General features: G+C 35.3%; 1 protein-coding gene across 2 annotated transcripts in view; it reads left to right on the top strand.

The window, feature by feature from the left end:
• Positions 1 to 948: 948 nt before the first annotated feature.
• Positions 949 to 26,768, top strand: part of LOC136040613 (retinoic acid receptor RXR-like) — a 59,374-nt gene continuing 33,554 nt past the window's right edge. The window contains exons 1-3 of one of the 2 annotated variants that reach the window (XM_065724890.1): positions 949 to 1,001; positions 7,539 to 7,651; positions 11,089 to 11,235. In XM_065724890.1, coding sequence (XP_065580962.1) covers positions 7,548 to 7,651; positions 11,089 to 11,235 — 251 coding nt within the window. In that variant the 5' untranslated portion in view covers positions 949 to 1,001; positions 7,539 to 7,547. Of the gene's footprint in view, positions 1,123 to 7,538; positions 7,652 to 11,088; positions 11,236 to 26,768 lie in introns of both variants that reach the window. The other variant, XM_065724889.1, reaches the window with a different exon arrangement.

Here is a 26,768-nt window from a genome sequence, read left to right as displayed (position 1 = left end):
AATAAGATAAATAATATTACTGGTAAGCCCATAAACGTTAATAAAAGAAGAAACTGTGTTTTGGATTTTGAGTAAAAAGGGATGATTTCAACCAGGTGCTTAGCCCCCATTTGGCTATTGTTAATAAGAACTCTATAGACTCCTTTTCAGACAAATGTTCAAGCTAATAAATAAAATCAAAGAACACGTTTTTTGTATGGTTAGTTTGTATATTTAGTATTTCTCAATCCCCCACTTTTCAAGTTCTTTCATTAGGGCTTTAATTTAAAAGAAAAGTCACGCATAAAAATGCTCAAAATCATTCCTCTTGGGTTGGTACATCTCCAGGCTCCGGGTATTACAGACTCTAAGCACATTGTGACCTCCTCCTTTTTCCAGTCTTAAAGTCGAAACATAGGTTCACAAAAAAATAGTAAGTTCACATCAAAACGACAAATTCAACACAAAAATTCAGCTACTAACACATCTTAGAAATATTTAAAAAATAAATAAATAGATAATATAGATTACCGTAATACAAATCATTATATAGATATTACTTTACCTTCACTTTCAAACAGCCGAGAGACCAATACCCCAATGACACGCAATTCTAGGAGAAAATATGAATCTAACAGTTGATGCTGAGTGTAAACAAATGTCTGATGAAGATCAATTGTTAAAACTCTGAACTTCATGCGTTTGTTGAAATAATAGCTTAAATGGTGATGGTAGCAGGTCTGCAAGATGAATTCTTTTCAGGTAATTTTGGGTAGGAAAATTTCCGTGGAAGAGTTTAAAATACTTTGTCTAAGATATCCATGGCGACCCTTATAGATTTTTATTTGGCTCATTATCTGCAATGTCTTTTGTCTTGTAAAAGTTACTTTATTGACTGTAACAGCGCTGAACTCGACCATCAAACTAGTAACGTCATCTTATCAAATTTAAATCTGCCTTTAATGCCATCTAATCGTCACTGTGACTGCCATATATTGTCAAAAGATCAAAATTTTAAAAAAGTAGGTCAAGCTTGGCTAAGGAGGCTCTTTATATTTTTATTCCCTTTGCTGGCTGTAGATTAGACTACTCCCCAGGAAACGCCCTCGCTGTAATACCTTCGGTTTCAAAGTCAAAACTGAGGTTGGTACTGTTGAACCTTAGAGTTTCAAGTAGCCTAGAACTAGCTTATGCTAATCTGCCCAGATTTGGGTGCTATGAAGAGTGGTAAGTTTTGATAATGGGATTATCCGTACAAGATTAGATAATTGAACTATTAGCAGAAAAGTTCTTCAAAAGGGAATGTAGATTAGGCCTAGGTGTTGATAGAGATAGGCCCAAGTCAGTAAATTTACATTAGGCTAGGCTGTATGACACAAATCAAATACATTTACTATTCAATATTCTTTCTGGCAACTAGCAGCATTCTTATTCATGTTAATCTTCTAAAAAATAGCTTACTATAATAACAAGACAGTTGCCTAGTAGGCCACAAATGCAGTTTCCTGTTCAACAGCAGACCCAATATAATGGTTAGGCTGCTGCTGTTATTGTTGCAATATTTTACCCAGATATAGTGGATAAGTTGGCTTAAAGGATATAACCAATCCTTTATGCTAGGCTACATGGTGTCTAATCATCACATATATTATGGTCAAAATAGGCTAGGGTAAAAAACCAGTACTCAACTGAGCAAAATTATGTAAAACTAAGATCCTCACATCTTGTTACCAAAAAGGAATTGAGAAGGATTGTATAGGTTATATCAATAAAAAGCTAAAAATCTGCTAGGCCTATACACCAATAGGCTATGGCTATTAATAAAATTATTTAAGATCAAACACTTCAATTATTAGTTTATTGACTTACATGCAAGAACCTCTATTTGGAAATACTAATGAGCATATTTTGATGTAGTGTATTTATCCTTTTAGTGTTTCAGTTCAGTAAAATTCTAGTTAATTGACTTCTTGCTATCTTGGAAATGGTTTAGGTTAAGAAAATGAAATTTTCAGGGATGGGTCTACAGGCTAAAGTATGTCCCAGGAAGGTATTTTAAAGTACCCACCTCCACTCCTTCTCCCTCTAGAGGGCCCTGAAATTTGCCTACATGACAGGTACTATTTAGTTACTAGTTGCTTTTTCTCTGCCTTTAGTTCTGAAAATGCAATTCCTGTTATTTGAGTAGGATTTTAAGCCATATGAAGGTTTTTTTTTTTCAAAATTTAGGAAGTGTTTTTGCATATCTTTAAAACCTTATAAAATGGAATTTAGCAAAGTTATGAAGCTAAAAACAATTTTGTTGTACTTCAATTAAGCAGAAGATCTATTTTGCAAGGTTTCAATTTCATAACACACATATTTTAAAGGTCATCAAAGGTCAGGGCCCTCTAGAGGGAGAAGGAGTGGAGGTATTTGCTTCAAAACACCTTCCCAGGACAAACTTTAGTCTGTAGATTCATCCCTGAAAGTTTCATTTTCCTAACCTAAACCATTTCTGAGATAGCAAGAAGTCAATTAACTAGAATTTCACCTTTCAGTTCTATGCACATATTAACACAAAAGCTGATTTTCTTCAATTTCTAGAAATGTAACTTTTATTGCTTGATATTTATTCAATGAACCACTAGTATTAATCTTCAATTGTTTGTCTAAACAGAGACTACTTTTTTATTTTATGCTGACAAATTATTGATGAAAATATGACCAAAAAGCAGAGTTCTTGTTACTACCCTCACATTGCATTATGCTGTAGTCAAATAGGGGTTGGTCCAATAACCCATCTCTATTTTTCTGGAATACTGAAGAAAAGTGGTCTTTCCTAAAAAGAGGTTGTTTACCCTATATCTTTCATAAACATAGACATCAGGCTCTTAATCTAGGATAGAAAGTTGGCTGTTTTAGGTAGTTGGGTTTGGCTGGTAGCCTTTCTGTTAAATGCTCTTCAAATACAGCAATCACTGCTGTTGCAATTCATCCCAGGTTGGCATCAAAGAGGCGAGGTGCAGCTGGCCCAGGTCCTTTGGCTAGAGAGGGGGGAGGGGCTGCAGCTGGGAGTTTGCCCATTTTGATCAAAATTCTCATAATGGTTCAACTTTTTGGGTGAAGGAGGTGGAGATTCTCTTGTAAACCCCTTAGCATGTTGCTTAGGAGCAACAAATCATCTGCATATGAAATAAAACTGATATCCATGTCCTCTATAAAAATGTCCCTTGAATGAGTAGTTACAGAATAAATTGTAGAATTGAATATGATCAAGCTTGGAGCAGACCCTTGTTGAACCCCCCTGGAAAGCTCAATGGGCTCAGAAAGCTTTTTCCTATGGTATCTAGCAATTTTTTTCCATCCCAAAACAAGATGGGTGTGAGTGGGGGAGTATCAGTCATGGAGAGCTAGAACAATGTTGGGATCTGCACCTGGATCAAGAGGCAGTACAGTGCTTGCCAGTGGACGATTGAGTTGAAGGCAGAAGTAATGTCATCAACACTGCAGACAAACTGTGGCTTTCTGACCAGAGATGTAGTTGTTTTTAGTGTCTTTAATAGCCAATGGGCATGCCCATAGCCCAATCTATTCCTGAATCCCAGCTGTTTGTCTCCCATTTGAGCAAGTGATATGAAGCTGCAGTACTTTCTCAAATACCCTGCTGATATTTAACAAAACTGTGATTGGCCTGTAGCTTTTACAAAGCAGTGGATGTTTATTCATTTTCAGAAAATCATATGTGCAGCCACTGTAAAAGTTGGAAGGATTTGAGTCCCTGGTCAATGCATATTTGGAATAGTTGGGGTAAATACTCATATAAAAGTTCTGTGCCATGTTGTAAGTGTCTCAGAGTGATCCCATTGAGCCTTGGAGAGTTGGTCTTTTTCACTGTTTTTACAATTGTTTCAGCATGCCATTTCAAAATAATGACCACAGTGCAGCAGCTTTTTGAGCTACCTGTCTGCCTTTCCAGCATAGATCTGAAAGTGGAGTTCAGCTCATTGGGTGGTGGCACGAACACATGCTTGTAATGGTTTACCCAACTTTGCTTCCACAAGATGTTTTGGACATTTTGCAATCTTTTTACTTGTTGTGCTAATTTGTTCTTGACATTATGGTTGAATTATTTTTTGGCATACCAGAAGCACTGAAAAATAATCCATAGCAGGGCTTGTTGCAATCCTATCAGAATTTGGATCTCTTTTTTATGAACTTGACAAGTGAGTTATCCCATCTCTTTATACTAGTGTTTGGGTACACTGACACAAAGTTTGATTCTGCTAACTTGATTGAATGTAAAATTCCAGAGCAAAATGTATTCATAGCTATTCTGTCTTCTCTTTGACCATGAGCAAGCAGGTGGAATAGTACTGTAATTTTAGCAAGAGCCAAGTCAAGGATGCTCTTGTTCAAATATTGATCTACTTTCTGTCAATCACTCTTTATGCACCATGATCAAATGGGGCACCACTTGCAAATTGAGAATGGTACTAATAAGCTAATTTCAAGATGATTGCTATAGTTGTGATCAGAGTGCACAACTGCTTTTATCTGTATCAGGAGTTTGAAATTCACAAAAATGTAATCAGTGTCTGATGTGACCTGGGATGCACTATAGATAAAAGTAAAGGATTGGGATTTTGGGACTGGAGTCATAGTGTCTTGCAGACAACCCTACTGTACTAAGTACAGTAAAGAAATGATCATCATCTAAGATCTGGCAATTAAAGTCCCCACAGATATTAATCTTTTCTGATTTGTGTTATTCAACCAGCCTTGCAAGTCTCAAACAAACCTTCATATTATTACCTTTCTGAAAGAACATCTTGATAATATGTGGGGAGCAGTACCGATGGGGAGATACACTGATACAATAATCAAACCACTGGGACCAGGGATTCAGATTGCTGTATAAGAATTACATGATTCATTGTGCAAAGCATAGTTAGCAATGATAAAAATTCCCTCACTTGGCCTTCTGACAGATAGCAGACTGGAAAATAGTCCTTTCTTGGAATTGATCAAAAACTGCTAAATGATTGGATGTTATCAAATGTTCTCAAATACTTTTTGATGCTGCCTTGTCAAATACCGCTAGATACTTTAGTCACAACTGTGCTAATGCAGCACTACTTTCACCCTCTTGAGTTCTACCTTCCAGGAAATTTGTGATTCAGCCAAGAGCTTTGCCTGCAATCCCAAGGTTTCTTAACTTATGAAGGAGCTTGAAATGTGAAATCTTATTGAGCACTTTACTAGGATCAAGGTATATTGTGTTGATTTGTGTGTTTTGTCAAGGTTTAGTCTCCAGGTATCTGTAACTTTGAAGTAGCTGGGATTCAGCTGACCTATGTCTTAGGAATCCAAACTGTCTTGCTGATTAACTTTTTGGTTAGAAGTTATTCAAGTAATCTGTCTGCTATGATGAACTCAAGAATTTTACAAGTTATGCATGTAAAACTTGTGGGCAGTTAGTTGACTGGATCTTGTTTTCCACCTTTCTTGAAGATTAGGGTGATGATTGCCCTTTTCCAGATACTAGGTAGTTTTCTCGATACCTATAAATGCCATAAAGATGAGAGATAAGGGTCTTGGGACTTGTGCTGCAAGTTCTTTAAGAATGCGAGGATGTATGCCATCTGGGCCTTTACATTTGGTTGTATTTAGCTTTTTAAGTTTTTGGTGAATGGACTCTTCATTGAAATCTATCACTGAGAAGTCAACATTTTCTTCCTCTATTCGTGCTGCTTCACTTAACTAAAGCCTTGGGATTTTCTTTTATATTTTTGGTGACTTGTTGTTCTCTTTCAGCTGCAAAATAGCTTGTTAGTTTTCTTAAAGTGGCAGAATAGTTTATAGTCTTCGTCTGCTCGAGTTGTGGTGATCTTTCTCTAATCCTGCTGCTTTCTTTTGTTTAGCACCACAGTTTCTCAGTTCAGTGTGGGTTTTATGGGGTTTATTTTAGCTGGCACAAAGTTTTTTACCAATTTCAGATTTTATCACAAAGTAACCCACACATCTCCTCTGCCATCTCAAGATTTTTAAACTCTTTAGGCCAATGCACTTTGCTCAGAGCCTCACGGGTTGATCTGTAGTCTGCTTTGTATTAATTAAGTTTATTTTCATTGTTGTACTTCTGTTTTGTTTCAGCTTTCAATTCAGCAGTAATAGTAGCATGATCCAACTTGCCAAGAGGCGCCTCAGCTCTAACTATTCCAATTTCTGAGCCATTGATGCACAGAACTAGATCAAGTGTTGTTGGTTTATCTTTTCCTCGAGGTGGCTGCTTTACAAGCTGGTCTAAATAGTTGTCATTTGGTCTGCAATGCTCATAAATTTGTGAGGGAAGAAGGTTATCTTTTTCAAGGGTGCTTGAAGGACTTCTGTACAGAATTTCAATGTTTATTGTTTTTAGATTTCTCTGGGTTAGCTGCAGCCATAGGCTATACTTTTTAATCCATTTGTTTTTATATTAACATTAGCTTTGTTATATTTTTCATGAGTGTAGCATAATATTCCTCTGCCATTTTAATCTTGAAGATTTATAGAGTGATTTGTGTAAGCTGGAACTGAAAATCTGGGAAGTGTGGTTGGGTGACGGCTATTTTTGGGTTTAACTTCTACAATTCCAAAAATATGTGGGGATTCAAGAGAAATTAGATCTTTCAGTTCCTCAAGTTTATTTGGAAGGGAGTCTGCATCCAGATAGAGTATTTTGATGCCCCCTTTCTCTGGATTTTATGCTTTTTGGTTTAAAGTCAGTTCAGCTCTAATTGTTGTTTTGCAGTCCTTTAGTGTTTAGTTTGAGAGAAAGTCAGGTTGGTTCTGATCATTTCTTTTCGACAGACGAAATTCTATTAGAGCTCCTCTCTGCAAGGGAGTTAGGTCTGGATTTATGTAAACCTTGGCTCGAATGTACTCATTGCTTGATACTCAGAGGCGTGGTGCTCATTCAAGGATTATTTGACACTTCCTTTCAGTTTCAGAGGTGTCTTTCCTTAATTGCACAAGTAGTGTGCAAGGTGATGACTCATCTTTAGGTCTACCAACTCGACTGGCTTCAATAATATCATCTGTCGTTAGGGTGGATCCAAGGTTATATTCTTCTGTTAGGTTTATTGCTTGTGCAGAATAAAAAATTGTTGAGAACTCTAGCATACCAATAATTACAAAGTTCATTTTCTTTTTCTCTCTTAATTTTTTTTTCTGAATCAGCATGAATAATTACATTGACGGTAGGAGGAATCTATGAGACTGATGTGTTAGGTTGACAGAGCTAGGGCTTAAGGTGCTCATTGGCATTTATTGTTGGTGTAAGATTTGCAGTTGGGTCGAGAAGGTTGCTTATTTCTCGCACTTTGAGCTGTAGTTGGGCAACTTGTCTTTTATTACACGCCTGACATTCGTATTTAAAAAGTGTTTGATTAGGGTCGTGAGCCTTTGCAGCCAGTACTAAATCGGCACTCATACCTATATCTTGCTGCTATATGGACGTAACTGAACATAAATTTAGCTTAGTAAGATTAGAAAAGCTTATTGTTCTTCACTGTGATAATTACTTATGCCTTTTTCAGCTTTGAAGTATGTCAAGTATAGGGCCACAATCACCATTGGAAATAAAGCCAGATACTGCAACTCTTCTTTCATATGCAAATGGATTGAAAAATGGTGGCCCTGATAGTCCTAGGTAAGCATTTATTAAACTATAGGTGTACATTGGTTTGACCTGTGCTGGGAGGATTAGAAGGTTTTTCCTAGTTAGGGTGGAGCAAAAACAAAGTAAGATGTATTATATGAACCCTCTTCTTCAGTTTTGTTGCAGGACCTTTGGGACTACACCCACGAAGCATTATCTTTACTTGTATTCAGTTATATTAAATGTTTAAAAGGGGACACACGCATTCCTTTGTGGCAGGTTCAACACCTTTATTCGTCATGGTGTTCAGCACTATGCCTCTGAACTCTTTCTGGACTGCGATCTTTTTCTGGAATAGAATGTAGTGGCCTTATTGTCTAGAGTAAAAGCAGTACTGGATATGGTAATAAACAGTTTAAAAATAGTGGCTTCAGTAAATACTAATCAACATTCTAAAGATAATAAATTGTGTAGTGAAACCAACTTATTTTAATTTTCATTTGAAATATGTAAGATTTAGTGAAGAGATCGTGCCAGAACTTTCCCCAACTCTAAGTCTAATCCCGATTCCACCTCGAGATCTCGACTCTAATATGATCCTTGATGACAAGAATAATACTGGTACTAACAACTCAGTGCAGCATACCTTCTCAGGAAGTTCCCATTTCCCTTAAGTCTTTCCCAACCGGGGACGGCCTTCTCGTTTAGCCTGAGACAGTTGGCGGAAAAGGACAATCCTAGGCAATATGTCATTCTTCATCTGCAGAAAGAGCCATAGCCATCTTAAACTTTCTCTATTATAGTCCTAGAAAGCATGATTTAATCACCCTTTTTTTACAGGTTACTGTTTGAAATATGGTCAGTCGTTCAGGTACCCAAAACAATCCTAGGCAATTTCTCTGGAAAACTTCTTGCAAATCTTTATTACCTTTTTTGGAGCGCCCATGCTTCAGAACCATTCTTGACGTTTTTGTCAGCAGTATAGTTAAAAGGACCACAATCAAATGTATGTGACATCTCTAAAAGCCTGTATTTTTTTTTAATCAAAGGTGAAGAGAATAAATATAAATATTTATTCGTTAAATAAATAAATTAGTATTTTCAGCTGAAAGCACATAAATAATATTTAAACTTAAATGATCAAAAGATATCCTATATACCAGAGGGATTGACACCTCTATTGACCCCCAGGACTTTATGCTTAAATCTGGATTCTAAATGCAGTGAACAAATGGTAAAAGAAAAAAGTTGGACTTCTTATAACAAAATTCCGAGAATTTAGTCGTTTTTAATTTAAGCATAAAATTTTGAGTTTATATGGTATGAAATGCAATCAGTAAATAAGTACATGTATACCTACTGGCTCAATTTGCCATATAATTTAGCTTATCAAGGTTCTACTCTACATAATTTGGGTTATAATATTGTAATGGTACTTAATACTAAATACTTAATGATAGCAAATTTTATTCACGTGATTCAAATTGATGATAAAATCGAGAAGTTGTCAAACTTTTTGTTTAACAATGAATTAAGATTATTCTTAATTCATTGGGTAATAATTCATTGAGATTGTTCTTAATTTTTTTTATTTGTAAAATAAGATTATTTTAACAATGAATGGATTATTCTTTACGGGTGATTATGTATGGCTATGCTGTTTGACCTATGTAATTGGATGAATGAAAAGGGTTAAGGCCTCATTCAAGTACTGATCTATATGAATTACTTAAGTAGGAAAAAAAAAGTCTTCCTTTCTCCTTCTGTCTTTCTTCCTTTTTTTATGGTGTATGTTTATTTCTGTGTGTGCGCTGTTGCATTGGTAATTTCGTTTTTCATTATATTTCAAAACTATTAATGTATTACAATAAGAAAATCTGTATGTTTGTAACTAAAGCAAATTAGGAATGCATTCCTTAGCAATTAGTTTTACTGAACAATGGCATTCCAAAAACAGTCTTAAATGCACGTGTTCCAATTTTACTCCATAATTATCACACTATTTCTCACTTTGAAAAGAGTGCCAGTACCTTTGAAAGCTACATATGCGTTTTTAAATCTTATCTGTTATTTATAGCTATCATTTATTTTTTTGAGCTAGAGGTTAATTAGGCAAGTTAAAACAATAATTCAAGTATATAGGCGAAGGAGTCAGAACAGAATTTACTTGGATACCCAATATTCACCAATGATTGAAGACACCAAATCCCTTAAACGGAAATTTTCTTCAGGGGGTAGGGGAAAATTTTTATAAAAAACGATAAGATGGCGAATTATTAAAAAAAAATATATATAAGATTTGTAAATATTGAGATTATGATGTATTTTTTTATGTAAATACAAATATCAAGATTTAAGTGATAAGGGGGGGAGTGGTCTGGGTCACAAAGAGCATGCTTGAAGACCACTATTGGATAGTTGAAAATTTTTTTCGTGCAAGGGGCTTATCCACCATCGTTATTAGTATCAGTAATATCCTGGATTTACAGAGAGTGAATATTGTTGTCAATATTTCAGTATATTATTGGTTCTATTGGCTTCAAAATATTCAAGATATTATGCATTATTCGATTTTGAAAACTAAATTATTATTTAGTTAAAACTCGTGCTTGTAATAAGTCTAATTTTCAGCAATAATTTCAAACCAATGCATCAAAATCGATAACATTAGCCACTTAGCTCAACAGATTTTATGCAAAATTTCAGGGTGGCATTCTAAATTTCTAGTTCGATTGTAATTGTGATGGTTAGCTTTTGAAGCATTTTTTTAAATAGTTTCGTCTGTTTCGGTCAAGATTATCAAACTTTGAAGAACAAGGAACCCTTTACAGACAATCTGTTGTTTTGAGGAAGAGGTAGGCATGGTCTCTGGAGGAAACTTTAAAAGTGAAAGTCGTTTATGGGAAGTATGAATCGCTAGTGTGGAATATTAAGGAAAACATTTTATTGCAAGGTTTGTTATAAATTAAACTACAGTATAGCGAAAGTATTTAATAAGTGCCGTTATCTCCAAATGCACTCAACAGTAAAATAAAATCCTTTTTTTGTGTTTTTAAAGCTTGGGACGTTCAAAATTTATTTTTAAATTTTTGAGGATAATTTTTTTGTTGCTATCGCCCATGATTTCATTTTTGGTTGTAAAAAAATTTAGGTTTTCTGGTTAGTAGGAAAAAAATTATTTCTTTTTACTTTTTAGTGCGTTTGGAGATAATTATTTCTTCAAAACTTAAAAAATTATCCCATTTGATAGCTACGATTGTAAAAAAAAAAAACAAAAAAAAACCCTCAAAAACTGGGTGGGATATTGGATGGCCGAACTGAAAAAATTCATTCTCTAACATATACATACAATGACTAACGAAATATCAATATTGACTAACGAAATATCAATAATGCAGTCATACTAAAACTTCTCTCCATTCCTCTAAATTTCAGTGCATTGTCACGGCTAATTATATGTATTGTAATAAATTTCTTTCTTTTTGTAGCTTAGCATCATCGCCTTTTGGGCTTCCTCATAATACTTTTGGTCAGACAAATCCAGCTTTCCCTCCAAATCATCCTCTTTCTGGATCGAAACATTTGTGCTCTATATGTGGAGATCGAGCTAGCGGTAAACATTACGGAGTCTATAGGTAATCTTTTACGATTTTTCTATATTTCATTGAAAGTTTCATAAGTGAGTGAATTCAATTTACCACTATGCCTGTCCGAATGTAATGCTAACCTCACATTTTTTCGAATTCACCTGTGAAGTAGCTCCGCCCTCGAAGTTCACCCACCCTTGAAGTAGCCGCTTATGTTTGAAATGTCTGTTAATTTTTTAAGACAAATATACATTCAAATTGGAGCTACAGCTTTTTATGCTGTTTGTTTTTTTTTCTTTTTTTTTGTTATTTGTCACCTGCCATTACAAAAAACTGCATAAACACACACACACATATATATATATATATATATATATATATATATATATATATATATATATATATATATATATATATATAAAAAGCATCGATTCTGTATTTCATTGACAGTGTTATAATTGAGTGAATTCAATTTACCGCTGTGCCTGTCTGAATGTGATACCAACCTCACATTTTTTCGAATTCATCTGTGAAGTACCTCTGCCCCTGAATTAGCTGCTTATGTTTGAAAAATATAAAATTTTAGTTTAAAGAAAATAAAATTATTTATAAAAGAAAAATAAAATTTCAGTCTCTAGATACATTTTGTAACTAGATTTTCGAATATAAATCATGATAATAAATTTTTGAATTGTTCAAAGTAAATTTTTATTTATTCAAAATTAAATTACATCAAAATTTTATTATATCAAAATTAAATCAAAATATAAATCATGATAATAAGTTTTCGAATTGTTCAAAATAAATTTTTATTTATTCAAAATAAAGTTTCGAAATGAATATAATCATTTCGAATGAAATCATGCCAGATAATTTATAAACTAGAGATATTGAAACAGTTGAGAACAGGGGAAGGGGCGTTAACTTGCTGGGAATAAATATAAACATTATGTCAGATAGTCTTAGAACTAGGTGTGTTAAAACAGTTGATAAGAAGGGGAAGGATGTGAACTTGCCGGAAAAAAAAAATAACCATTCAAAATTTTATTGCCAAAGTGTCAGAACCAATCCTAAAGTCAAAAGAGGTGAATATTACGAGAAAGGATTGATAACTATAAAAGTATAGAAGGAAACATTTGGAAAAATTAGAAAAGAACATGAGACTGAATTGGACTAGCCTGGCATTTATTGTGATCAAGGCTATGACTGTAAAATAAAAAAATAAACTTCTTTGCAGGATAAATATATAAGAGGAATGATTCGACTTTTTTCCCGAATAGCTATTTAATAAATTCGGCTTTGTTCACGAATAGCTGTGACAAAATATATTTGTTGGGGAATTACTAGTAGTAGTAGTAGTAGTAGAACATTTTTATTAGAAATAAACAATTCTTAATCAATATCACAACATAAGCGAGGCTGTGCTAAGTTCAAGGAAAAAGGAGAATGTGGAGAATGAGACCTTATACCGAAACCAACAACCATAAAAAACATAAACAATACATTACCTTATGTGACCCCAAGACAACAAAAAATAACAAACAAAATATTACATATTACATAAACATTACAAATGAATAACCTGTGGAAAATTTATTTTATTTAATCTGTTTCAAAAGTATACCTACCGAGTAACTCCACACGTAAATCAGACTTAAACTGGCCAAAGCTACCTATTTCCTTGATAGCAACATTCAGTTTATTCCGAAGCTCTGTAACTAAGTGAAGAAAAAGACCTACTTGAAACTAATCGAGGAACCTCAGTATTACCTCGTATCCGAGTAATGTGGTGGTGAACAACAGACCTCTCACAAAATATTCCTTTAAAACAATCAGGAAGGCTCTCACTGTAATACTTATATATAAAAATCAACATATAAAAATCATGTAATTCAGTCACGGAACAATATTTGCTTGATTTTATAATTTTGTTTAACATCTGTATTATATTCACAACAAAATATGGCAGATATGAACTTGAACCCAGAGTGAAGATAAACCACTGCTACTAATAGCTCGCCACAGTTGACAGTTGTCTGACAGCTCTTCTTTTGTCCACACGTTATTGTCATCCAATTCTTTTAAGCGTCTCTAATCTTTGGGGCCTCTCAAAAAAGCCAGACGCAAAGTAACTCTTGACTTGGCCTTACTTTCCTCTGTTGATGTAAAGCAATCTTAAAATAAAAGTGCTATTGAATTAGTCCAACCAAACATTAAGTTTTGGTGTGCTTAGTTTTAATCATCAAGAGGGGGAATGAAAATAAATAAAAATGCAATCATAAACCCCTATGTCTCAAATATCTTTTTTCCTTTTCTGTTTTTTTCTGTCAGCTTTAATTTATATGGTTACTATATCAAATCTATTTGAAATATTATCATGCAAAATTCCATATTGTCATGTTTGTAACAAGATCTTATGACTGTTTTGTATAAAAGTTTTGCCAAGAAAACAAAGCTTTATTGCCAAAAATAATGATTTACTAATGCTAGTTTTTGGAGCTTTATTTCCAGCCATAATATTTTATACCTTAGTTCTTGTTTGGGATTTTGGGTCGAGGTCCATGGTTCTTTATTACAATAACAAAAAATGCGCAATTTTACACATTTTTTCATGGAGAGCAGAGTTCGTATACAAACGAGAAAAAAACAAAAATAAAAAACAATACATCATATTACTGAGGTTAGACAACTATTCTTTCCTTTTTTCTTATTAAAGAAATAACATTGACATGCCACTCCAACCTACTGCCAAACACACGTTCATTCGAGGCAATACTAACTTAATAATACCAATTATGAGGCTTACTGTGGGCATGGAGTGCAAAAAGATAGTAGTGCAGGGAGTAAGTAAGTAAGAGGACACTAGACCCCTACGGTCCAAATCGGCGGTGCTGATCTCCGTTTTGTGGTCCTTCAGCCGGGAAGTGCAATGGTAGGTGGGGGGCCAACCATCCTGTGCTTTCGCACACCCTTCCTGCTTACCTTCCCCAGGTTTTTCCAGGTACCCATTTAGAGGTGGGTTAACTCAGGGAGCGCAGTCATAAAATCTAAGACGGGAACTTGTCTAGAAAAACGATAAATATTTAATGACGGCATTAGCATTTACGTAGGAGAGGTTCTTAATATCCCTCTGATATTACAGGGTTTTGACGATTTTCCTCATGAATACGTTTCACTTCAATATAGCTTGCTTGATTTGTTTTCTTGAGAAACCTGCCCCCCCCCCTTCTCCAGATTGTGACTTCCCAAAACATGTTCATTTGTACGTACCTGCTGTGGCGTCATCGCTGTGTAGAAAAGGGACCTTTAGGGAAGGAGAATAAGCAGATTCACCTGAAAAGACCTTAAGGAATCATCAGCCCTTGGATAACGAATTCCTTTGTATAATAAAAAATAGCATGATATACACTCTTAACGTGTTTGACATAGTTTTCCTACTTCCCTGTGACTAATTTACTTTCAAAAGAACGTTCTTTTTCGTTTTTTTTTTAAACCAAAAATGTGCACTTTTGAGTGTACAGTCCTCCTCAGCAATCTTGGAAGAATTTCCCTTATCCGCTCACTGCTTACTATTAGCTAGGAATTCAATTCAATGATTTTACTCCAGCGAAGTAACTATGAAAAATAAAAAAAATTCAGAATAGTCAGAACAAGTTGTACATATCTGCTGTGGCGTCATCGCTGTGTAAAAAGGGCCCTTTAGGGAAGGGGAATAAGTAGATTCGCCTGAAAAGTCCTTGGATAACGAATTCCTTTGTATAATAAAAAATAGCATGAAATGCACTCTTAACGTGTTTGACACAGTTTTCATAATTCCCTGTGGCTAATTTCCTTTCAAAGGAATGTTTTTTTTATCGTTTCTTTCTTTTAAACCAAAAAAGTGCACTTTCCAGTGTACAGTCCTCCTCAGCAGTCTCGGAAGAATTTCCCTAATCCGCTCACTTCTTACTATCAGTCGGAAATTCAATTCAATAATTTTACTCCACAAAAAAAATCAGAATAATTAAAGTGCAGAAAAATATGCCTAGTCGGAATCATCAGGGTCACACAGCTTTTATCATATTGACAATGAAAGGCGTAAAAAGGGGCATTCAAATGGATCAGTAAGCACATTATCTAATGCTAATAGACGCTCTCGCAACAAAAAGCGAGTGAATACGTGTATCTGGTTAAATGTTGGCAAATGAAAATCAGCACATAACTCAGTAGCACCAACATAACGAGACAAGTCTCGCAAGATATCACTGTTCGCCACTTTAAGTTCACATTAACCATGAATAGTGTTACAACAAACAAGAGTTAAAATATAACAGCTCGAAATAGAGATAAAACCTTTTAATCGACAGTGAAACAAAAATAAATCTTGACCGAATATTTCGGACACATAAAGTGTCCATCATCAGCAGTAAAACTAGTTTACTGCTGATGATGGACACTGTATATGTGTCTTAGTAAACTAGTTTTACTGCTGATGATGGACACTGTATATGTGTCCGGAATATTCAGTTGAAATTTTATTTTTGTTTCACTGTCGATTAAAAGGTTTCAGCCCTATTTTGAACTGTTATATTTTTGTCATGGAAAGGCAGTGTGGTCTTCGAAGTTATCTACAAGAGTCAACTAGAAAATAATTGGTGCAGCAAGCACGAAAAAGAAAATTCTCAACCTCAACTGTGCAATTACAGATCTGGGCTACCCCTAAAGCACCCGTTACCGATCAAAGCCTTCCCACTTGGTAACCAATTGGTGCTAAAATGCTAAATGGGAATTTCTAATGCTCAACACATCTTGGAACAATTTTGTAAATCCCTCTTTATTTAGGGCTCTCACTCTGTGAGTCTAATGTACGGAATGTGATCTACTTAAAAAAAAAATGAATCGATATGTTAATCTGCAAGCAAATAATCGACTAAGAAAAATTGCGACAAGGCAAATTTTGAATACTTTAGGAGTAATTTTAAATGACTTAATATTGAATGGTTCAAATAGTTCTTCATTTTGGCGAGGCTGGCACAGGCGCAAAACATCTAAAATAGAATAAAGAACATTAGATAAATTTTTTGGGGATCTAAAATTATTAGATTAGTTAGACTCCTCCTGTATGTAAGTATGAAGGCTGGTACCCTGAGTACCAGAAATAATGTCTGAATGACATAACCTTAGGTGGGCATTGAGAATACAATAATTGTTCTCTTTTAGTTTAAGCAGAGAGGTTTCTAATATAGCCTATGCTCTAAGAAGGCGTCAGTAATGTTGTCTTAGAAAATGGGTGGGCATTGACAATACAATAATAGTTCTCTTTTAGTTCAAAGAGAGAGGTTTCTAATATAGCTTATATTCTAAGAAGGCGTCAATAATGTCGTCTTAGAAAATAGTATAACTATATAACGTTGGGTGGGCTTTAACAATATAATAATAGTTCTCTTTTAATTTAAGCAGAAAGGTTTCTAATATAGCTTATGCTTTAAGCACACGTCAATAAAGTGGTCTTAGAAAATAGAGTATTGGAAACAAAGCTTGTGAAACTGTCGAAAGCGCAATTGAGTTTTGCGTTGAATAGAATTCGAAATAGAAAGACATTACGCAGAAGATTCCATTTCAGGGTATATAACCTGTGCTTATATTGTAGATACGTTTATATTCTATTCAAAATAAAACATAAACTTTAGAGCCTAAAAGTTCTGGTAAATTATTTTTTCATCAACATCCCTACAGGCTACTTAAAAATCAAAATATCAAATAAGGAAATGCTATTGTGCAAACCTCTTTTGAGTTTCATTGCCCCAAGTAGAAAATAAAAGCATGTGTAGTCCAGCTTCTGGTTCTCATTTTAATGTTTTAATATGCAAATAAATTAATTTTCACTGAATTTTACAGCCAGTTGAAACTCTTGTAATTTTGATTCTTTTTCTTTATATTGTAGAAAGTATAACGTAATTTGTCTTCCCCATACTGTAGGGTCAAAAAAGGAAGTTTTTTTTTTTTACAACAAGTAACTAGTATTTTTTGTTTCATTTGTTGATGAGTTTTGGTGAAAGTTTACCATTACGAAGCCTAGAAGCCTAGAAAAAGTTTGTTAATCATAGTTTTAGAATTTTTTTTGTGGATGATATATTTTCGCTTTAAGCTCTATTTCTTCTATAAAAGAAAAAGGAGGTTTTCTTCGTCCGAACAGGCTTTCTCTTCTGCTTTCACTGGGTGCGGTGACTCATTTGCTGATATTAATGCTTCGATTATATCTAATAAAAGACTTTGACCTCTTCTAGTCTCAGACCCATTTTTTTTTTTGTAATAAGATTTGCAGTGCCAGAAAACCCGATAAATAGCTATTTTTAACTTACCGTATAGAACGGTTGAAATCGTTGATGAAGAAGTTTTAAGATGGCCTTCCGCGGATTACGTCTGCTCGGAGTTTGTTCCCCCTGGCAACTAACTTAACATCAGATAAAGCTTTCTGGGATATCTGTGTACATGTTTTCTAGTACAGTAATCAGTGCGAGTGAAAATACGATGACTTATTCTCTTCATCTCGATTCTGGTAGAGATTATGTTGGAAACAACCTCAGACGGAGAGTAAAACTTATGATTAGAGGATAGCGACCCAGCTGCCATGTTAAGACGCTTTTGAAGCTAGGAAGGGGCCTAAAAAGACTATCGCCTGAAACTGATGTATTTATCGATTTTATGGATATTCGGGTGGAGCTGGTGCCCGAGGGAAAAGAGAAAGGGTGAACTAAATTGTGAATCTGGTTCAAGGGGTGTAACGTGATTGAACAAAACTATTTAGAAAGAAGTCTGTGCAACGCATAATAACGGCCACTTTTCTGAACATAATGATTTCACTTTATTCAAGCGATCAGATCCAGACAAATCTAAGAACCTATCGAACCCTGTAAGACCTTAGGATTTATCCCTAACAATAGGTTCGCCTTCAGAAACAAAATCTGTGTTATCCCTCACTTGTCTTCTTCTAGTTATAAAGAACTCGTTGTCTTTGTTGCATTAATTTGCTCTGCATTCGTTCAAGCCTCCATCCTCAATGTGAAATGATATTAAAAGTAAACTTAAAAAAGGGTATGCAAAAATTGTCCCGAACCGAGGCAGATTTTCACGAAAGGCTTTATCCAGACTTTATTCTACATATTGCGATCATTCTATATTGTTTCTTTCCGGTTTGCGCCCGTTGTTTAATAATAAAGATTTGCAGGGTATAAGAGTTCTGTATTTTCGTTATTATAAATATTTATTGTATGTGCCGCGTTCTTATAGAAATCAGAAGATTATCAGAAAGTTTTGTGCCACTTATATTATTATTGTTTATGAAAAACTTTATGCTAGATTAGGTGCTGAGGCCTGTCAACGCTTGGGCCCTTACCACCCTTTGATTAGACTGTATTAATTGTATTTTTTGTGTTATTTTGTTTTTCTTTCCTTAATGTTTTTACTCTGCTTAATTTGTCAAAACAAGCGAGTAACAAATAAATTATTGTTAATTAATTATTAATTATTATAGCCAGAAGCTCCAAACAGAATTTGCTGGGCTTACATATTTTCGTGTTTTGATATGGGTTGTTATGTCGACCGAGAAAGCGTACCCATTCAATGTGACACTGTCAAAGACACTTTTTGAACAAGCGATTAAGCGAGCTGTGTTCTTGTCTTCCATAATGGACGTGCGGATCTGTGACTTGTGTCCATATGTTAAAAAAGTTCTTTATTTTTCCTCGAGTAGCTCTTAGTGGAGTTCCTAGTTTGAATTCAGAAGTGTAATTTTGATTTGACCATCGCTCATGGTTACAACGCTATGCAGGTTTGAAAGTTTGCTAACCCTAGAATCCTATTTATTTAAGTTCCAATGCCATCTATGGTCATTCTTATTCAACTGCATCAAACTACCTTAGCGTTACTATTCTGTATTATATTTAAACATTGAATTTGGTTAAGCCTTTTTTTTTATTTTATGCATCCAGTTCGTCTCGCAACGGAATAAAAAAACACACACAAATTCTCAAAACTTCAAGTACCTAGACACATCACTGATCAAGTGTTTATGAAGTCAGATTTCAATTATAAACCAGAAAAGGTGTAAAATGGCAGATAGGAAAAGTGGCCACAAAGGCTACTCAGAAAGCTTAAATAGCCTTAAGTCAGCATTTAAAATATTCTGCTCTAGAAATTACATCGGAATTCATGTAACACTTGATAAGTCAAAATTCATGGCCTCACTGTAGGACCGAGAGTTGATTGAATAGAAACTTAAACAATAAGGCCTTTTTTTATGTAACTATAATCTATTTTTATGTTTCAAGACGTTTTTAGGCCTCTCTTGACCCCTATTACGTCTTATTCATTAGGCTTTCAAATCATTATTCTTAATTCACATCATCAGAAGTCATAGCACAACTAAATTCAGGGGGTATGCACTGTGGTCTATTGCTTTTTGTATGCGGATATTTGGTTGTAGAATTCTATAAGATAGGGCTCTCCCCAGGTTCGATTGTCAAGGATATCTAGTGTCAGTAATCCGAACTATTTTCTCGTTAAGCGACTGTGTTTTAACTGTAATAAAGAACAGAATTCTGAATTGACAGAAGGAATATTTTTTTTGGTCGAATTAACCCATTTTGGTGATAACCACAATATTAGGGGTATCCCCGAGAGCACAAGAAAGAGTTGATGCTTTCTAATGAAAAATAATAAGTAAGTAGAAAATATAAGCTACTCTCCAAGTGTCCTAAGAGAGCAATAATGTGTTCCTTGGCTGTGTCTCCAACCTTCCGTCCAGTTCAAATTTCGTGCCTCAAACCCTGCTTGGGTGTATTCTTTGTAAATGAACCGAATACAAAATTCAAAGACCCGCATCACGTGAAAGACTAGTTCACTTTTTTCTGCGTCTTAAATATTGTAATTTTGTATCATTCTTTTGCAAATTTCTCCCTCTTCCTCAGTGCTAGTAATTTTTCTCGAGGAATGATTAATATTTAATCATCCCGTGTATTACGGGTATTTTTGTCTACTGTATGTTTCTTTTGGTTTGTACAACTTTAGTCGCTTTTGTACCACATGCATAATGTCTTGTACAAGGACTTACAGACATCTTCCCGGCAGGGGGGGGGGGGTGAGGGGCTGTAGAAATGTCTTATTGAGTTTAGTCCCAAAAAGAAGCTTGTTGCTTGAAAAGTCTCTTCTTTTTGCGATTTGTGTAAATATTTATACTCTATGTATATTTTTGGTATTTCTTGGGAAAATGGAAGCTGTTCCTGTGTGTTTACCCTTAGTTAGGGCGTAACCCTCTAGAGTATCTGGATTTGTAATTAATGCAGCTAACGAGGGGTGCCCGAATCACGTGTCTTTTTAGCCCTTTTATTGATCCTTCTAATGCGTTTTATTTTTTCATTTTCGTTCTATAATTGGCGTTTATCACCTGAAACCGGAAATAATTTCTAGCGTTGTGGGTTCATTGACCTCTCCAATTTCTTAAATTTACGGAGACAGTTTTATTTTGGAAAAAGGATATACAGACAGTATAAACAGTTGAATTGGTGTCTGGGAGAGAAAGGAAGCCCCTCTTATTGGAATGCGTGCCAGCTTAAAGGAATAATGAAAAATGAAAAGGAATGAATAATGAAAAGGAATGAATAATGAAAAGGAATGAATAATGAAAAGGAATAAAGGAAAATCAACCGAACTAGGACCTAGTTTATTGTCTATGTTGTAAATATACATAATCAATAAGTGGACCAGATAAGTTTCGAACCGACGTAATTTAGAAGCTAACAGGTTAGGGGAAAAATGATGGTATATATTGTGTTTGAGATGAAACAAAAAAATGTTTTGATGGTTGTCTGGCATCATCAATCGATAAAGCTGGGTATAGGCCTATGTATAAGTACTTGTCTATCATATAAAACACACTCGAAAAGTGAAGTTTGGTTCATGAAAAAAAACAAACAGAATATGACGAAAATAGAATACTTTATTAGCAAAATTATGAAAAAACTTGGAAATATGCTCCCAGAACGAAGAAATGTCCTCAGAATTGCTATAAAATGAACTCGGCCTTCTACCTTTACTGCCGCCCGCCACATGTACTCTCCTAAGTATGAATGTAAATGATGGCGGGATGTACCTCAGTTCCGTTTGTTCCTCCACTTTGCGGAACCCCAAATTCTCTCTACTTTTTGGGTAGAGGCGCCGGTTTCTGGGTCGACAGAATTATTTTTGTGGTTCACTTTCAAATGAGTGAAACCTGCTTGTTCCAGCTCAGTTGTGTTGTAGCCCCTCCAACAATCTGAAATGATTCTTGATCCCAGCTCTATGTTAAGCTTAATTTGTTGGAGTAAAGTTTCTTCTCCTCGGTTGGGGACCTCCACTAAAAATCTTTCACCAGTTCAGTTTCAATTCAATTCAATCTATTTTCAAAACGAGCAGCGGGCAAGCCGGATATTTGTTTAGTTGTCAAAGCATAAATATATGCAATCTATAGTCAATACTTATGAAATAATTTAAAATAATTTTAATCATATACTTAAAATGAGTACACAATAACTGACTAGTAAAAATATAATAAAATATAACTAACGAACTAAAGCAGCGGACAAGCCAAATATTCGTTTTAGTTGTCAAAACACAAATACATTTACAATCCATAGTCACAACTTATGAGATAAATTAAAATAAATCCAGTCGTCCAATTAAAATCAGTACACAATAACTGGTCAAAATATAATTTAACTAACAAACTAAAGCTGTAGCTAATCTTGCTTACTAGCAGTAACATTAAAAAACTTTACAAATGAGGGTACAAAGCTTATCAAATATCTGTTTCGAGACACATTAATTGGCTGTATACGAGGTACAGCTTCTGCCACTGCTCTTGCGGGTCTTTCTCGATGTGGTTTGAAATCAGGGGCCAATATGGATCGATGGAATATGCTGTTCAACAGCGGTGTACCAAAATTAAGCGACAGTTTTTGTCAACGGCTTGCAAGGGAATCTAGGCCAAACTGTTCAAGGAGGGGGCAGTAGGGGACTTCGGGTGCTCTTGAAATTACCAACAACGCCCGAAATTAAACTCTCAATCGCATCTGACTGCTACTGCGTTAGGCCGTAATGCCAAACGGGGGAACAGTATTCAAGGCAAAACCGTATAAAAGAGGTATAAACTCGCAAAAGGTGATCTGAAGGAATTCCACGTCGAGACAACAGCTTCAGGGAGCTAATACCTGCATTAGCTCTCCGGAACATCATTTTCGTCTGTTTCTCCCACTTTAAATCAGCAGTAAGATACACCCCGAGTTGTTTAAGTCCAGTTACACGGCTGGAAGGAGGAAGGGGAGGGCAAAGCCTAATCCAGGAAGTTACATTCTGTTTTGAAACAGGGCAAATTGACAAAGACAGTCTTGTGATGCCTCAGATAATACAAAACGGTACAGCAGACTCGAAGTCACATATGATGTGATCTAGTGGTTTATCAGATATCACCAACCAATGCAATAATACTGATGGTCCTAAATATTGAATCTGATGGTAAAAAAGAGGGTAATTAATAAGACAGCTATTGTAGCCTGCACAAGAGACCTTAAAGTAGAAAAGAAGTGGCTGAAGGGCATATTGGAGGCACCAAGTCGTGTAAATGTATTGTTGGCTATCAAACATCCCTTGAAGAAAATAGGAGAAAACACGGCTGTACATTTTTTCACTTTTGGACGACTGGTAGGCTATATATTCATATGCTGCAGGGCTTTTGGGGCTGTCTGTTGTTTATTAACGAAATTTTGATTTTTGGGAGGGTTTAAGCTTCTGTCACGTGGGTGACATCGTCGTGTCACGCGGGCGACATCGTACCAAATGACGGAATGCTTTTCTCCTTAAAGTTCTGTTCATTGCGAAGCACAGTACAATTTTTCAACCTTTGCGGTTCCTAAGGTTTTCTGTTTTTGAAATCTTAATGGATCGTATCCACAGTTGTTATTGCAACAAACTCTGCTTCTTTTCTGATCCATATGGTAAGCGAAGCCCATTTTTGAAATTTTTGGTGGTATAAAAAAACAGTTCGTGGTAACGAACTGTAGTAAGGAGCGACCCGGCTCAGTAGTAACCGAAACTCTAAAAAATAGAATTTTGATACCAATAGTTGCATTAAAAAAATCACATTTTAATGTTGATTTTAAATATATAAGTTTCATCAAGTTGAGTCTTATCCATCAAAAGTTACGAGCCTGAAAAAATGTGCCCAATTTTAAAAAAATAGGGGAAAACACCCCTAAAAGTCATACAATCTTAGCGAAAATCACACCATCAGATTCAGCGCATCAGAGAACCTTAATATAGAAGTTTCAAACTTCTTTTCCCAAGGTTTGATCGTATTTACTCGGTGGTCTTAGAATGTCGCGAGAGGGCTCATTCTAACAGAAATTAAAAGTTCTAGTGCCCTAAAAGTTCTAAAGTTCTACTGCCCTCCAAAAAATTGAAGAGCAGCTAGGCCCCTTCCCATGCTCATCCCCCTCCCAAAGTCACCGGATCAAATTTCTGAGATAGCCATTTTATTCACCATAGTCGAAAAACCTATTAACTATGTCTTTGGGTACGACCTACTCCCCCACATTCCCCGTGGGAGGTGCTGCAAGTTACAAACTTCGACAAGTGTAGTAATGGTTATTGGGAAGTGTACAGACGTTTTCACAGGGATTTTTTGGGTTGGGGGAAGTTGAAGATGGGGTTACGTGGGAGGATCTTTCCATGGGGAAATTTGTCATGGGGGAAGAGAATTTCAATGAAGAATTTTCTAGTATTACTAAAAAAATAATGAAAATATAAATATGAAAAGTATTTTTTTTTTAACTGAAAGTAAGGAGCAGCATCAAAAATTAAGACGAACAGAAATTATAACGCATGTAAGTTAGTAACACCGCTTACTACTAACACCGCTCAAAGACGAGTAAACTGCTCAAATTCTCTTTAAACAACATCACTTGAGATACGACCGGAAGGGTTAAGGTTCAGTATACAATGCAAACATTTATAGTAAAGAATATTCAGGTTGTTAGTTAAGCTGACAGGGGAGGCCACACTAAAGGAAAGTGGTTGGTTTTATTCCCTTGCCCCTCCTTAAATTAGAAAAGTATAAAAGAAGTGCACAGCTGTAAGCAAGCCCACTTTAAGCATTTTTAGTTTGCCCCATGGAGGAGGAGGGCCAACAAATAAATAACATGCGATCATCAGAATCTTGTAATACGCACTTAGTAGTAAGTAGTAAGTAAGACGGCACGAGACTCTTAAGCTGCAAACTGGCGGGGCTGATCTCCGTTTCATGGCCCTTCAGACAGGAATGCAATGGGGGGTTAGGGGCCAACCATCCTGTGCTTTTACACATCCTTCCTGCTTACCTTCCCCAGATTTCTCCAGGTACCCATTTAGGGCTGGGTCGCCTCTGGGTGAGCTTACAGAGTCACTCCACTGACCCCCGTCCCAAACTAACTAACTGGTCACAACTGGGATTGAACCCGTGCCCCTTGGACACAGAATTCGCACGCCAGCGTGCCACCCACTCAGCCAGGACGGCATTAATACACACTTTAGCACTTGGAACGAAAATAAACATTTACGTAATATTTGTTTTTGATGCCAGACATCTCCCCATATCTCCGGCATGCGCTTGTCTCAACCCTCCTTTCTCTTCGTCCTGAACTGCTACAAGTGTTAAAATCAGGGTCTTAATCTATGTCTAAACTTGGTTTTGTATATAGCTGGTCAATTCTCTACTACCTTTTTCTCTTAAAAAGGTTTTTGAAACTGAACCAATTCTAGCCATAAAATGCTATCTAAGTTATTTCTTAGCAGACCTGCTCAGAATAGCATATTGTCCAGACAGAATATTTTCAATAGGTCAATGCACTCTTGGAATCCAAATACAAAACTTCAATCAATGGGAAAAAAGGAATGTCTTGATTCTCCGACGTCTAATGCTTCCCTCTTTCACGGAACGTATACTCCCTCTCTATTATCTTGCACATGGTACAAACACCTAAATTGTACATTGTAATATTTAAACTGAACTTAGTTTGAAACCACTTACCTTATCCTGCTAAAAGAGTTAAAAGGAGAAGAAAAAGTGTGGTCACTTGTTTTTATATTGGAAATTAATTGTATTCTTATCTAAGTTATACGCTATATTTTTCACAGCCAGGATTTTTTTTCTTTTCAAGTAGCATTTTTTTCTTGAGTTCAAATAAGAACTGCGCAGAAAGAGAAATAGATAAAGATACTTGTTTATTATTCAGAACACACTCAATAAGTGAATTTAGGTTCTTTCGGGAAACAAACTACGATGCAGGTAGCCTACATTTTAATTAAATATTTGGTATTTGTTCATTATTAAATTGATTCAATTCAATTCAGGACACACTCAAGAATTTTTCTGAGAAAATCCGGTTTCATAGCCACAAAGACAAAACTCAATTTAGTTTGCTATGTATAGTGATAGATGATAGTGTCTGAAGTATATGATGTATATGATATGTATATGATGAAGTATGTATATGTATATGATGTATATATGAGTATATGATGATAGTTTCATAATATTTTGTTTATTTCATTAGCTTTATCAAAAGCTTGCGCTATATATTTGCACACTAGGGGGGGGGGGTGCATTATATCAAATACTTAACCTAACCTATCCACTTCTATATATAAAATATTTAATTAAAATATACCTGTATCGTAGCTTTGTCACGAAAGAACCTAACTTCATTTATTGGGTGTGTTCTGAATAATACACAAGTACCGAAATAAATTTTATCATTCATATCAGATATAAATTTATAAATATTATATAATTCTTTGTAGATATGCAAAGTGAGGCACCCCTTTACTTACGCAGTGTTCTGGCTTAGCCACCTTTTCCCTTTCCCCTGCGATTATTCAGTATGGAGGTTAAAGTGATAAATTCGTTTCTTACAAACCAAAAAAAGAGCTGAGACAGTTCGTCTCTGGCCAGCTAACCTGAGTATTCTTAATCTAAATTGCTCAAAGTCGTTTCAAACCGTATTTAGTTCGTTGACTGTATTTCTTCTGATGGCCTATCACACCAGAACGACAAGCTCACGAAATTTGAAGGTGATCGTAGAAAGAAAAACAAATTGGCCTTACACAGTCGAGGTTGAGGCCAGCCAAAAAAAAAAAAAAAAAAATCAAAGCTGTTTAATATGCAAGATCTAAAACGAGTATTTTTTTTAAACAGTTGTTTAGACCTTTAAACTATCGCAATAATTTTTTTGATAAAAAAATGGCTATAAAATCTCATCTCGCAATCCATTTTTATTTTAATATCTTTTATGTGAAACGTTCCTCTAAAGCTATGATTTTCTCCATCAATAGGTCAATGTACTCTTGGCATCGAATTAAAAACGTCAATCGAAGAGAAAAGAGAATGCATCTTTTTTAGGTCAGACATGTGGCGTCATACGCTCCCCATTTCCTATGATTATGTTCCTCACCACCTCCCCCTCTCCCTACCGTATCCCTCTTATTACAAGTTACTTAAACAAAGTGTGATCTATGATGGGTATTGCTTAGAA

This window comes from Artemia franciscana, chromosome 21, assembly GCF_032884065.1.
Source record: "Artemia franciscana chromosome 21, ASM3288406v1, whole genome shotgun sequence".
Classification (NCBI taxonomy): Eukaryota; Metazoa; Arthropoda; class Branchiopoda; order Anostraca; family Artemiidae; genus Artemia; species Artemia franciscana.
This window is presented reverse-complemented; position numbering and strand designations above follow the sequence as displayed.